Source organism: Ochotona princeps, chromosome 1 (assembly GCF_030435755.1).
Source record: "Ochotona princeps isolate mOchPri1 chromosome 1, mOchPri1.hap1, whole genome shotgun sequence".
Taxonomy (NCBI): domain Eukaryota; kingdom Metazoa; phylum Chordata; class Mammalia; order Lagomorpha; family Ochotonidae; genus Ochotona; species Ochotona princeps.
In genome coordinates this window covers 73,236,448-73,251,425 of record NC_080832.1, presented here as the reverse complement: position 1 = coordinate 73,251,425, position 14,978 = coordinate 73,236,448, and the positions used below count along the sequence as shown (strand labels likewise).

Genomic DNA, 14,978 nt, shown 5'->3' with positions numbered 1-14,978 from the left:
GTAAAATATTATAAATGATAATAGCCATTGATGGAAACTGCATAGAAAAAGCTGTAACTGTGTTAGAAGGCCCGTACAAGGGGTGCAGGCATCATTTCCAAAATGTGCATGATTTGCCCTTTAGAAAGTTTTACAAGGCCCAGCATGGTTGCCTAGTGGCTAAAGTCCTCGCCTTGAACGCGCTGGGATCTCATATGGGCGTCAGTTCTAATCCTGGCAACTTCACTTCCCATCCAGCTCCCTGCTTGTGTCCTGGGAGAGAAGCTGAGGACGGTCCAAAGCCTTGGAACCCTGTACCACATGGGAAACCCAGAAGAAGTTCCTGACTCCTGGCTTTAGATCAGCTCAGCTCCGGCCTTTGTGGTCACTTTGGGAGTGAATCATCAGATGGAAGATCTTCCTCTCTGTCTCTCCTCTTCTCTGTATATCTGACTTTGCAATAAAAACAAATAACTCTTTAAAAAAAAAAGTGTTTTTACAAATATCTGAGAACTTCAAAAAGCTTACGGAAAATGAAATGAAAATATTGTTTCAGTAAAAAAAAAAAATTACTTTTATTTGAAAGACAAAGTTAACATACAGAAGGACAAACAGAAAGACACTCCATTCTCTGGTTCACTCCCAAAATGGCCACAACAGCTGGAGCTGAGTAGATCCAAAGCCAGAAGCTAGGAGCCAGGAGATTCTTCAGGTCTTCCGCATGGTTGCAGAGACCCAAAGACTTGGGCCATTCTCCACTGCTTTCCCAGGCCATAAGCAGGAAGCTGGATGGGAAGTGGAGCAGCTGGTACTAGAACCAGCACCCATGTGGGATGCCAACACCAAAGGCAGAAGCCTAGTCTAGTTATCTATGGCACTTGACTCCTGAAAAACTTGCTTAAAATCATATACATCAGAGATTTTCAATGTGTTCTGAGAAAACGTAATACAACAATAATTTTTTTAAAAAATTGTGGATCTCAGAAATTTTGTATAAAAATAGTTATGATTCAATTCTATTTTTCCATAAACATCTGAAATACATACAAGAGGTTTAGGGCATCAAATGATTTTGAGCAAGTAATTATATCTGTGCGAATTTATTCTAAAGGGAATATTTACTCCAAATAACTGGTTTAACTGTGGAAAAGATACAAATACAGTCAGTGAAATACTAAATCACATAAATTTGGGGGAAAAGGTGTGACGGGAGACTCACCGCTATAGGATGTTTTCATTACTTGGGAGAATGACTCATAAAATGTCAGTGCTAGTGTCACTGTCAGTGCTCCGAAGCCTGACCGCGGTCAGTGAGTCCTGCCAAGGGCAGCACGCACTGCCCAGCTGAGACACCGGGCCTTGGCAAAGGAGAGCCAGCCAGACTCACTATACCATGACTGCAAACCTTCCACTATTGCAAATAAATACTTCTCATACACAGGGGAAATAATAGCTCCTAAATACAAACAGCAATTTAAATTTTAATATTCTACATAAAAATCAATACAGGGAAATGGAACAATTGAGTTTATTTCAAATTTTACCTTTACTTACATGTTTAAAATACTGGGTATGACACAAAGTATCATATAATATTTATTTGGAATATAATCTATTGCTGTTAATACTATGTATGAATATTAAAAATACTTTTTCAAAAACAGAAAATATCTCAAAGAAAGTATACAGTCAGAATTTCCCATACTGGGCCTGGCGATATTGCTCTAGGGCTAGATCTATGCCTTGCATGAGCCAGGATCCCTTAGGGGAGCTTTTTCTGTCCTGACTGCTCCACTTCCCATCCAGCTCCCAGCTTGTGGCCTGGGAACGCAACAGAGGATGGCCCAAGGCATTGGGACCCTGCACCCGTGTGGGAGACCTGGAAGAAGCTCCTGACTTCGGGCTTCAGATAGGCTCACCTCCAGCCATTTTGGCCATTTAACAAGTGAACCAGCAGATATAAAATCTTTTTTCTGTATCTCCTTATCATTGTACACCTGTCTTTCCAATAAAAAATAAAAACTTTTTTTTCACAAACTTCAGAGTTTGTGGAATCTGAATACAGAAATATCAAGAAATCAAACAATAAAATAAATATTTAAACACACGATTATTACATACTTTGAAAGGAGAGAAAAAAAACTTACGAATCAGAAATAACAAGAGGGCTTTAAAAAGTTCATGAAAAACACACATTAAGAAGAAATAAGATACTAATTAGGAAACAATTTTAGTTTCATTTTCCTACAAACTTTTTGACGAAGCTCTATATAAAGAAGAAAAAAATCTAATTCTTTAAATTGAAAGGGAACCTTTGAAGCAGGCACATTAAACTCTGACCACCTACGTATCTTTCAATCGTACTAAAGAGGGCAAAACGTTTTTGCAAAACATACACACACACAATCATCCTGAGCAGTTTTGGTTAAAGCAATGAATCAAAGGTTGTAACATTTAAGAGAATTCAAAAAGCCTAGTAAGAGGAAACCCATAATCAGGAAAATTCATCCAGAATTTTAGCACCTTTTTGTCACTCTCCATTCTTTCTCTCACAAGTAGCTTACATATCCCCTCTGAGAAAATTCTCCTCTCCTACAAAGCCCTGTTGACTTTTTTTTCCTGCCCTTGTCCTGTACTGGTTTTCCACTGACCCTAATAAGATTGCTAGTGATCTTAGGAGGCCTTCTTAATACTTTGCTGAAAACAACTTAACCCCACCCCCCAAAAAAACCCAGAAACCATCAAAACAGAACATAGATGGTGGGTATTGCTTTTTTATGGGGTAAGTTATCTCCTTACAAGCTTGTACAAAAGCAGAGAGAACGTACGTGTTATGGTACAGTGAGTAAGGTCCCTGCTTGGGACTCAGGCATTCCATATTCAAGTCTGAGTCTTAACTACTGCACATTCCAGATTCAGCTTCCTGCTAACACGCCTGGGACGCAGCAGACGATGGCTAGATTCCTTCTACCCAAATGGCATTCCCAGATGGAGTTCCTGCCTCCTGATTTCAGCCCAGCCCAGCTCCAGCCATTGCAGTCATATAGGAATTGAACCAGAAGAGCATTCTCTTTCCCTCTCCCCTCAGTCTCTCTGCTTTTCAAGTAAATAAATGAAAGAATAAGTGAAAGAACAAACAGAAGGGAGGAAAGAGGGAAGGAAGGAAGGAAGGGAGAGAAAGATGGACGGACAGACGGAAGGAAGGAAGGAGAGAGAGAGAGAAAGAGAGAGGAAGGAAGGAAGGAAGGAAGGAAGGAAGGAAGGAAGGAAGGAAGGAAGGAAGGAAGGAAAAAGAAGAAAAGGAAAAGAGGAAAAGCAAGTGTGAGGGAGACATCTTTTCTATAGCTCAGAATTTGAGGTTCTAGGTAGCATTTTTTCCATGGATATTACAGTGAATTTTTATTTAAAAAAATCTGGCTTTCGAAGAGGGAAAGTATATCATAAACTAAGATAATTTACTTAGCAAACTAGATTTTTAAAAAACTAAGAAAAAATGTGAAATAACCAATGAACCAACAATCAATGGGAGTCAGACTGCTTATGATCTACATCAAAGAACTATAAAACCTAAAATACTTTTAATACCCTATGTTATTCCATAATGGAGCGGGAGAGCAGAGAAATCGTCCATCTCCCTAGAATGTGTGAGGTAGACATGAAATACAACCTACCAGGATCATAATTGGTAATTCATAGACAACAGACTCGAATCAGAATTAGACAATAGTTAAACTACAAAGACATATAGGGGAAATCAAGAGCGATCCTGACAACCTCTTAACAGGAGGTCATATGCACAGAGCAGGGGGGGACCCCAGAGTGGAGCAGGGGGACAGGAGGAGGTTTGTAACCCAACCCTGAAGACTCACGGATCCTCACCAAGGACTATCAGTACGAGCACCAAGGATTACATCCCAACTGCCAAGGAGACCACGGGGAATTGGAGCGCCTTCAGAGGCCAAGAACTCTGAGGTCACCCACTCCCGCTTGAATCTACCACATGGGATGGAAGAAGCCCAAATCCTCCCTTGCAGGATCCAAGAGCATAAGAACAACAGCCAAGAGCCCTGAGCAGACCGCAGAAACAGAACAGTAAACTTCCTTCGGGACTAAGGAGGGGAGCTCTCTCTGGTCCTCGCTTGGTTCCGACTTTGGGTCCCCACCCTCTCTGGCAATGACCATCAGGATCGCTCCGGAAACCCCTCAAAACAAACAAATAACCAATCAAACAAACAAACAAAAAATCTAGAATAGATAGAGAACAAGGAAAGCCTAGAATCAGACAGGAAACGGTCAGCGTGGACTCACTTATATCTTACCAGGTGGGACACAAACATTAGTTACTCCTCACTAGGGCATTAAAGATTTCTCTGCACACCCCTCTTTAAAACTGTTCTGCACCTAAACTGTTGACATATGCCTTGTTAGAGTTATAAATCAGTCTAGACTACCTGAAAAAAAAAGCCAGGTTCAGCAAAATTATGCTTCAATGCTATAAAAAGCTAAATACTACAATGAAAATAGACACAAGAAAGCTGAATAGTAATCTATAGCCATTTTAAGGTGCATAGAACCCAGTTGTACGTAAACTAAAATAGAAAGTCAAAGAAGAAGTCACAGGATGTGCTTAAGAACTTGCATCTTTTTTTTAACATATTGGTTACTCAATACTATGTCAATTAATTCCATAACATTATAAATTGTTGCTGATGTTATGTTGGGGCTTTTAATTGATCGGGATGATACTCTGTCGGCTCTACCTTCAGACAAGAGATGGTCTCCCCAAGAAGCCGTTGAACTTGTCTGGACAATAAGATACTGGACGCTATGCTTAGTATATGCTTGCAATGAAACAATATCAACTGAATTTGAACTGTGGCAATGCAGCAAGGTGGAGGAATCCACCATGGGGGGAGGGTTTGGGGAAGGGTAGGAGGGAATTCCAGTACCTATAAAACTGTGTCACATAATGCAATGTAATTAATAAAATAATAATAATAATAAAAAAAACTAGGTAAGAAAAAAAATAGAACATTCCCCCAAAATGTAGCCCCTTAAAATCAACCTAAGAAACAAACAAGCAAAGCAAAATTCTTAGCAACAAACATATTATTTGTTTAATTCCCCTCATAATACCTTATATAATGTAAACAGAATTTCTTTCATAGGTGTGGACACAAATTTACAATAAAACTAAGGCATTTGCCCAAAATTACACACCAAGCAGGCATTACTTCTAAACCATTACATTAAGGTTTCTAAGAGATAATGTCTCCCAACTTGGAATCACAAACCACTTTATCCCCTGGAGGCAGATTCTTTTTTTCTCTTAACTTCCAAATAAGACATCTGAGCTGATCTTAAGCCAGGAGCCAGAAGTCTCTTCCAGGTCTCCCATGCGGATGCAGGGTCCCAAGGCTTTGGGCCATCCTGGACTGTTTTCCCAGGCCACAAGTGGGGCTGGATGGGAATGGGGATTAGAACCAGTGCCCATATGGGATCCTCAGCACATGCAAGGTGAGGACTTAAGCCAGTACACTATCATTCCGAGTCCTGTATCTTGTTAAAACAGAAACTGTGTCTAATTTTGTGGCCCGAGATTCTGCATTTATTTACTTATTTATTTATAAAGATTCATTTATATATATATTTTTTTAAAGATTTATTTCTTTTTATTGCAAAGTCAGATATACAGAGAGGAGGAAAAACAGAGAGGAAGATTTTCCGTCCGATGATTCACTCCCCAAGTGAGCCGCAACAGCCAGTGCTGTGCCGATCCAAAGCCAGGAGCCTGGAACCTCTTCCGGGTCTCCTACGCGGGTGCAGGATCCCAAAGCTTTGGGCCGTCCTCGACTGCTTTCCCAGGCCACAAGCAGGGAGCTGGATGGGAAGTGGAGCTGCTGGGATTAGAATCGGTGCCCATATGGGATCCTGGAGCGTGTTCAAGGCGAGGACTTTAGCTGCTAGGCCACCACGCCGGGCCCTCATTTATATTTTTGAAAGTCAGAGTTAACAGAGATTTTTCCATTTACTGGTTCACTCCTGAGATGATCACATCGGCTGGGGTTGGGCCACGCCAATGCTAGCAACCAGGAGCTTCTTCCAGGTCTCTCACAGGGGTGACAGGGACCTCCAAGGACCCAAGCACCTGGACCATCTTCTGCCACTTCTCTGAGGCCTTTAGCAGGGAACCCTTTAAGAAATAAAGTGGCCAGGACTAGACCTGGTTCCCTTGTAAGATGTCAGCATCCGAGGTGGTAGCTTTACCTGCTACACCTCAAGACTGGCCTCCACAATCTACTTTAAAACAAACTGAGAGATGATGATGCTGACACTGCTAGGTCACAGATGACACTTAAAGCAGCAAGGTATTAGGGTCTTTATTACCAATCGTGTGTACCTGGGGCATGTGGCTGGAAAGAGCTAACACCAAGATGGGGGTAAAAGCCTAAACCAAAAGTTTCACTTTTTCTCTATTAGAAGTATCTCAGCGTAACATAAATCATTCTCTTTAATAAGCAAAAACTTAGTATTATAAAAGCTTAAAAATCAGACTAGTATCATGAAACTTAAGACTAATGAAAGAATGAGAAATATAAAGTAAGCCTGCAGCCAGAAGATTAAGGACAAAGAAAAGAAATAAATATATCTAGTTTTTTAAGCTATTGTAAGTATGAACACATCAAACTGAAGAATTTTTACTTACAAAGTCATCTTCACCTTCAGCTAAACCGTAGTTAGGCAACATAGCTCCCTCCATTGTGGTACTCTTGAATACTCCTTTAATTTTGCTACCTATTCTGCTGATGCCAAATGATTCTCCTCTTTTCTGTGTGCTCCTAGATATTAAACAAAAACATATCAAGTATGTAGCAAATTATCACAGCAGTCTACTTTACTATAAACAATAATGAACAAAAATGAGAGTAAAGCAAACATAACTTATGGAGTTTTCAGTCACAGATTAAGTGAATATCTCAGCAGCTAAAGTGACAGAGTACTTAACGTCTAAATTTGAGAGATGAGGGCAGACACTTGGGTGTAGCGGGTAAAGACACCACCCACAACACCTGCATCCCATATGGGTGCCAGCTCGAATCCTGGCTGTTCCACTTGCAATTTCACTTCCTCCTCAAGCGCCTGGGAAAGCAGCGTAAGATGGCCCAGTGCTGGGGCCTCTGCACCCACATAGGAGACCAGGATGAAGCGCATGCACCCTGGCTTTGGCCTGGCCCAGCCCTGGCCATTACAGCCATTTTTGAAGTAAACCAGCAAATAGACAATCTCTGTGTGTGTGTGTGTGTGTGTTCATCCAGTTCCAACCTCAAAATAAGTAAATAAACCTTTTTTTAAAAGGCTGATGCATGAGTAAACAAGGTAATATTAATAAACATTTGAAATTTACTTTAAAACACTGACTGAAGTAAAAATGTTTTGAGAATGAGAGCCCCCTTGTGGTCTACAGTTTTCATTGTTATGCATATTGAAACAATTGTGTTAAAAGTCTTGTTCAAAACAGAATATTCATTTAGAATCAGTGTAATGCTAACATAACGATAGGGGGAAAGTACTTTCACAGTACTTCACTTTCAGATGGAACTTAAGGAATAATGTCTGTCCTCTGTAATTAACAAGTGATTCAGGAAATCATGTTAGTACTCAAGAGAAATGAGGTAGCAAAGGCACTTAAGTTCAAAGTAATAGCAAGAAAAGGTAAAATGTCCAAGGTTAGCAATGAGAATAAGGATAAAGGATCAGCATTGGGAATAAGGATAAAGCAAACAAAGCATAAAATAAGGGCCTGTTATGCTATGGCTTTTGCAATTTTTTTTTCAAAATTAAACTTTTAAAAACAGAAAGCAACAACAGAAAAGCTAAGAGCAGTAGCAGAAAAAAATTCATTAGTAGAATCTATTTCCCCATGGTTTCAGCAAATAAAACTTTTATTCAATTTATATTTCATGCCCTATATTATTATTCTTACAGAAGAAATCCATATAAAAGTAACTACTAAAATTAAAGAAAACGTGCTTCAAAAGCTTAACAATTATTACTGCTTCAATCAAAATTTGTTACCTACTAAAACAATGTGACAGCTACACAAGTAAAAGTAAACTGATCAAATTTCAAATACAATCTTATTTTAACATGTTTCAGAAACAAATCAAATTTACATTAAAACTGTCAAAACACTAATAAAAAGCAGTAAGGGTAAACTAGCTCATTTTATCTGAACAAGAATACATTTAGTAATTTTTGTAATTAAGAACTGTAGACATAGTTCTGACATAAAGTTTCCAACGACAAAAAGGAAATTTTTGACAAAATGAAACTTCTAAACTCTACAGATTCTAAAACAGTTAGTTTCTGAACTATAACATGCTTTTTCAATATCTCACATGCAATGTCTGGAAAGAGAAACAGTATTCTTGCTTAAAGCAACAAAAGCCCTTAAAATGTTTCTAAAGGTAATTTACTCAAAATCAACAACAAAACAGAAGAACATCCTTGAAAAGTAAAACAATGGCAAAATAAATAATGAAACCACCTTCAAAGTATTAGGCTATTTTATGGTGACACCTTATACTATTTCATATGGAGATACCTAGAGTCAAAGCAGAGATACATTTTAAAAGGCTATTCTAGGTAACATATAAAAGATAGTTACAGTTTTAGCTGTACTTAGTTTGTTTGGCTATACTTCCCACACTGTAATAATTAATTTATACTGAAAAAAGTGACATGCTTGAGACTTACCGAAAGTCATCCAAACTTAGGCTACCTCTGCAGTGACAGATATGTGAAATTATATAAGAGAGGAGAAAGACAAAGCCCAGATATTAAAAATGATACATTTATTCTGTACATTTACAGAGGTCATGTCTGAGTGCATTTTGTACATACAAACTGTAAGAACAAATTAGGACAAATTACCCAGTTTATAAGTACATAAAGCTTCTCCCTTGGTATCTTTAAAAGATTAAATGTAAGCATAGTTTTCAGACAGAAAGTAAGGAAACGAGGAAAAATTACACTTTTGCAGCCAGTAAGTACTCAAGTTTTCTTGGTAAGGGGGAGAACTACTGAGTAACTATGAATAACTGTGGATTGAAATTACATATGTAGTTTCTAGTATCCAATAAATGAATCAAGTACTAATATTTACTAAATATGAGACTAACAACAAACCAACTGATATGTTGTTCTAAAAGAATTTCAAGCATCTTCAGCTTACTATAGGTGTTTCAGTTCTATAACTCATTAGTGAAATGCCTTGTTCATGCAAATAACAATAAAACCCATATTCACCCAGTAAAACAGTTAACAAAGATAGTCTATACTAGAATGACTAGTACCAAAAAGCTCAAAAATAAAAGATAAATATGGTAAAATACACCTACCTATTGAATTTCGAATTGCGTGTTGGTGATTCTGCACCTCTCAAAAGTTGTCTGAAATACTTCAATGTAACAGTTAATATTGATTTATTACATTAATAGGTATTGAAAATGCTTTATCTTATTATCTCCTAATTTAAATTTAAATTTAAAAAGCCATTTAAATCTATAACAACTGTCAAACAGAGCAAGAAGTAACACATCACAATGGAAATATTCACACCACCTGATTTCCATAGGTCTGTAGCAAGCAAACATAAATCAGTTTTCTGTATGTATCACTGTGATACAAGAAAGCCATTCAGTCAAATGGCAAAATCAGGTAGACCACTTTGGTTCCAATCTACATTTGTCACATTAACACGTATGGTTTTAGAATCAAAATACTACGCATTCTTCTTACAATTGATTTCTAGTCCCCAATAACTTTCTTAATCTTATTCCATTTTTCTATTTGAATCATTCATCTAATAATCACAGCTGCTATATAACTTTTTTGTAAAAAATTTCTCAGACAAGGTCAATATTTTCACTTACCTCATCACTGTGGCAAAACATAGGGGTAAATACATTCTCCAGTAGAGAAAGAACATGCTCATATGCTTCAAAAAGACATCTCATAGTTTGAAGTTTCACTACATCTATGTATGGGCCTTCAGCAACTAATAAAAAAAAGAATTACATTGCAGAATTGTGCATGAATAACTTAAACACATACAACACACAGCCATAAGCTGATATTTCACAGAAAGTTCACTGCAAACATTCACATTGGAATGAGAAATCGGAATCATGTCTTAGTTCCCACAAACATTAGCCATGTGAAATGTAAGCTTTCATCTTAACAGCTACTTATATCCCTCACAACTATTATAACAATAACCAGAAGATGTATGACAATTCTAAAAACTGTAAAACAGTTACAAAATTCATTGACTTACTTCTTTGAATCTCTTCTACAATGAAGGGATCAAATCTAATTTTGTCAATACTTTCATCCAAACAATATGTTTTATAAATCTTCTGCAACTCTTCATGAAGAGATAGCATTTCATCATTTGATAATTCTGGTCGCAAAATTCTATCATTAAATTCCTCTACAAAGAAAAGAACAACAATGAATTATTCATCTCTCTCAATCCTTCTGCAAGTCTGTCTTTCAAATAAAAATAAACCCATTTTTAAGATTTATTACATATATTATATATATATATATATTTATTACATATATTATATATATATATATATATATATATATATATGAGAGGCAGATCTACAGAGAGAAGGAAATACAGAGAGAAAGATCTTCCACTGATTCACTCCAACTGGCTGCAACAGAGTTGAGCTGATCCAAAGCCAGGAGCCTCTTCCACTCTCCCAGGCGGCTGCAGATTCCCAAAGCTTTGGACTATCCTCCACTGCTTTCCCAGGCCACAAGCAGGGAGATGGATGGACATGAATGGGCCCCGATTGGGGGTACCAGCATATACATGGTGAGGATTTAGTCTCTAGGCCATCACACCAAGCCAAAAAATAAATCTTTTTAAGAAACGCATTACTTAAATATAATGCTCTTCATGAAAATTTCATGTTGCTATTTGATCTGCAACCAAGAACAGAAACAGCAGTCACAAATGATTGGGTTAATCAATTTAAGTTTTTGAAAGATTTAAGTAAGAGAAAAATAGAGCTGGTGCTATGATGCACAAAGTTAAGCCACCTTCTACGACACTGGCATCCCTATTCGGAGTGTCATTTCAAGTCCAATTGCTCCAGTAGCTCTGCTTTTAGTCTAATTCCCTGTTTATGCACCTGGGAAAGCAGCAGAAAATGGTCCAAGTCCCTGGGTCCCTATCAACCACATGGAAAACGTGAATGATATTCTAGGCTCCTGGCTTCAACTTGCACAACTATAGTTCTTCCAGCCATTTCAGTGTTGAAGCAGTAAACGGAAGATCTCCCTCACTGCCACTCTGCCTTGCAAGTAAACAAATAATTCTTTTAGAAAAGGAAAATAAAATGGGGCCGGTACATTGGTTCAACTGGCTAATTCTCCGCTTCCAAGCACTGGCATTCCATTTGAGAGCCAGTTCATGTACCAGCTGCTCTGATTCCCATCTAGCTCCCTGCTTGTGGCCTGAGAAAATAGCAGAGGCTGGTCTAGGGCCTTGGAACCCTGTACTTGTGGGAGACCCGGAAAAAGCTCCTGGTTTCAGATCAGCTCAACTTCAGGCATTATGACCATTTGGGCAGTGAACCAGTGAATGGAATCTCTCTCTGTCTCTCCTTCTCTCTGTAAATCTGATCTTCTAATAAAAATAAATTAAATAAGTATTTTTAAAAAACAAAAAAATCTTTAAAAAAAAAAAAAACAGGCCTGGACGGATAGTATGGCAGTTAAAGTCCTCGCCTTGAATGCGCCAGGATCCCATATGGGTGCCAATTTCAATTCTGGCAGCCCTGCTTCCCATCCAGCTCCCTGCTTGTGGCCTGGAAAGCAGTCGAGGACGACCCAAAGCCTTGGTTCCAGCACCCGTATGGGAGACCTGGAGGAAGTTCCTGGCTCCTGGCTTCGGAATGGCTCAGCTCCAGCCGCTGTGGCCACTTGGGGAGTGAACCATCGGATGGAAGATCTTCCTCTCTGTCTCTCCTCCTCTCTATATATCTGCCTTTCCAATCAAAATAAATAAAATCTTTTAAAAAAAAAAGAAACAAATATATCCATGCAACGGAATACTACTCAGCAATGAGTCAACCACTGATCTACAACATAGATAATTCTCTAGGCACAAGAGTGTATTACTACATGATTCCATTTCCATGAAGACTATTTGTCATAAGTTGTTATAATGCTTCCACCCAAAAGAAAAAAATTTAATTTGATTCTTTAATCAAAATAATCCATGAAAACTACTGGCAAAGCACTACTAATGTGGACTACTGGATGAGTCTTATCTTCATTACACTGAAATTGTAGTAGTTATTTTCTGCAATTAGGACTTTTTTTAAGATTTATTTTAATTTGAAAGGCAGATATAGAAAGAGAGACATGGAAAGAGGAGAGAAGGTGGGGGAGAGAGAGGGGAAGAAAAAGAGATAAAGAGAGAGAGAGAGAGAGAGAGAGAGAGACAGACATTTCCCATTTGCTGGCTCAGCTTCCAAACGGCTAAAGACAGCTGGAACTAGAACAGGCCTAAGCCAGAAGCCAGAAATTGTATTCAGGTCTCCAACAAGGATGCAGAGACTCAGACCCTTGAGTCAGTCTCCACAGTACTTTCAGGCACATCAGAAGGAAGCCAGGTTGGAAACAGAGCAGCTAAGACTTGAACCAATGTTTATGAATAGAGACTGGCATTATAGACAGTGACCTAATCTGTTGCAGCAAAACACCAGTCCCTAGTACTGCGATTCTAACTGAAGTCATTAATGGATTATGTCCCAACCTGGAAACAAATGAATACTTGAAAGAGTTGCAGGTGCTACTAGAATTTTTAACAAATACAGGCTGGTGTGATGGCTCAGCTAGCTAATCCTCAGCCTCACAGCACCAGCATCACATACAGCTGTTAATTCATGTCCCAGCTGCTCTACTTCCAATCGAGCTCCCTGCTTATGGCTTGAGAACGCAGAAGAAAGCCAAAGTCTTGGGACCCTGCACCCATGTAGGAAAACTGGAAGAAGCCCCTGGTTTTGTGGCTTCAGATTGGCTCAGCTCCCACCACTGCAGCCACTTGGGGAGTGAACCAGTGGATTAAAGACCTTTTTCTCTTTCTCCTCTTCTTTCTGCCTTTCCAACATAAATAAAACAAATATTTTAAAAGAAGATATTTTAACAAATAAAATTTAGTAATGTGATAAAAAATGATTTCCCAACATCAGATCTGATCTAAAGATTGAAACACAAAAAGGGTTCTTAAAGACTATACTAAAATACACAGAGAAGCCTCACCCACAGTTAGACAAAACTGCAATACATGTACTGCTCCTTCTTGTTTCAGAAAGTTCATGAAACGAAATAGAAGATCTTGTTGCTCTCTGATTTGCTTCAATTCTAACTTCAGTACCTTGACACAATATGGAAGCAAAAGTAAGTTAATATTATGTAACTGTAGTGTAAAATTGAATCAAAAATATTATTGCTAAGAATACTTACAGATGTTTTTTTATTTCGAGGTTCTGCAAATTTCTGCAAGAATGGAACTAAAGGAGAAGCCGGTTCAGTAGCTGTCTCGGGCTTAAAAAAAAATTAAAATACCCACTTGATTTGACATACAGAGCAAAATTAAATCTGAAATTTTTTGTTTAGGCTCATACTTACTGGGCTGTCATCTATGAAGATGATAAGCAAATGATTCACAGTATCCTAGAGGAAAATAAACACAGTTCAAAAAATTTACATCATTAGGGAGGGGGCATACTCTAAACAAAATCTGCCACTGATTACAAAAAAACCTGGGGTGGGCCTCATGGTGCCATGAACCAAATCTCTGCTTGGGATACACATCCTGTGCAAGTGTGCCTGGTTTGAGTCCTGGCTATTCCGGGTTTCTGAACCAGCCTCCTGCTAATGCGCCCGGGAGACAGCAGGTGAGGAGACCCAGAGGGTGCTCCTGGCTTCGCCTGGCTCCCTGGTTGTTGTAGCATTTGGGAAGTGAACCAGTAGACAGATGATCTCTCTCTCTTTCTCTATAAATCTGCCTTTCAAATAGATACATTTTCTAAAAAAAAAAAAAATTGCATTATTTTATTCCACTTAGAATTTATAGAATTATGAAAGTTACTTGGAAAAATGAAGAAATAAATGGAGTACTGACAAAACATCAAAATGTATATATTATAGAAGAATTTTAAATGTCTAAAATTCATGATCTTAGCCTTTTTGAAAATACACCAAAAAATAACAAAAAAAAAACTTTTATTTTGGCATTAAAGATATTTTTAAATTGGGGCTGGTACTGAGCTAGAGCAGGCTAGGTCTCCGTGGTGCTGGCATTCCATACACCCATACGGGCACTGGCTGGAGTCCTGGCTGCTTCTGACCAAGATCCCTGGTAATACGCATAGAAAAACAACAGAAGACGGCCCAAGTGTTTGGACTTTTGGCTTCAGAAAAATCCATCTTTGGCCACTGCAGCCACCTGGTGAGTGAACCAGCAATGGAATATCTCTGTCTCTCCTTTTATCTCTGTAACTCTGCCTTTAAAACAAAAACAAATAAACCTTCTAAAAAAGGTAAATTATCTTTGTTTCTTCAAATTTTTTTTTTAGTAAGGTATCTAAAGCAGTCAAATTCAAAAAGACATGAAGTGGAGTGGCTAGAGGGAAGGAGTTATTCAGTGGTGCAGAGTTACAGCTTTATAAGACAGAGTTGTAAAGATGGGTGGTGGTAATGACTCACAATAATATGAATGTATTTAATTTCACTCAGTTGTACATATAAAAGCATTTAAGATGATTAAGTTTTATTTGCAGTGTATTTTACCACAACTAAAAGAAAAAATTTTAAATACTCTTACTGGATCAGCAAGGAAATCCAAAGATGGAAGGAACACAGAACCAGACAGGATCTCTCTTATAAGTAAAGTCAGAGATCTGGAAAAA

General features: G+C 38.2%; 1 protein-coding gene across 8 annotated transcripts in view; it reads right to left on the bottom strand.

Annotated features, from left to right (window-relative positions):
- SNX14 (sorting nexin 14) overlaps positions 1-14,978 on the bottom strand; it is a 78,619-nt gene that overhangs the window by 32,459 nt on the left and 31,182 nt on the right. For 5 of the 8 annotated variants that reach the window (XM_058661040.1, XM_004580415.3, XM_058661044.1 and 2 more), the window contains 9 exons: positions 14,894-14,969; positions 13,696-13,740; positions 13,531-13,611; positions 13,327-13,441; positions 10,319-10,474; positions 9,915-10,039; positions 9,381-9,439; positions 8,737-8,763; positions 6,686-6,818 (listed from right to left, as the gene is read on the bottom strand). In XM_058661040.1, coding sequence (XP_058517023.1) covers positions 6,686-6,818; positions 8,737-8,763; positions 9,381-9,439; positions 9,915-10,039; positions 10,319-10,474; positions 13,327-13,441; positions 13,531-13,611; positions 13,696-13,740; positions 14,894-14,969 — 817 coding nt within the window. The remainder of the gene's footprint in view (positions 1-6,685; positions 6,819-8,736; positions 8,764-9,380; positions 9,440-9,914; positions 10,040-10,318; positions 10,475-13,326; positions 13,442-13,530; positions 13,612-13,695; positions 13,741-14,893; positions 14,970-14,978) is intronic. The other 3 variants (XM_058661042.1, XM_058661043.1, XM_004580417.2) reach the window with 1 other exon arrangement.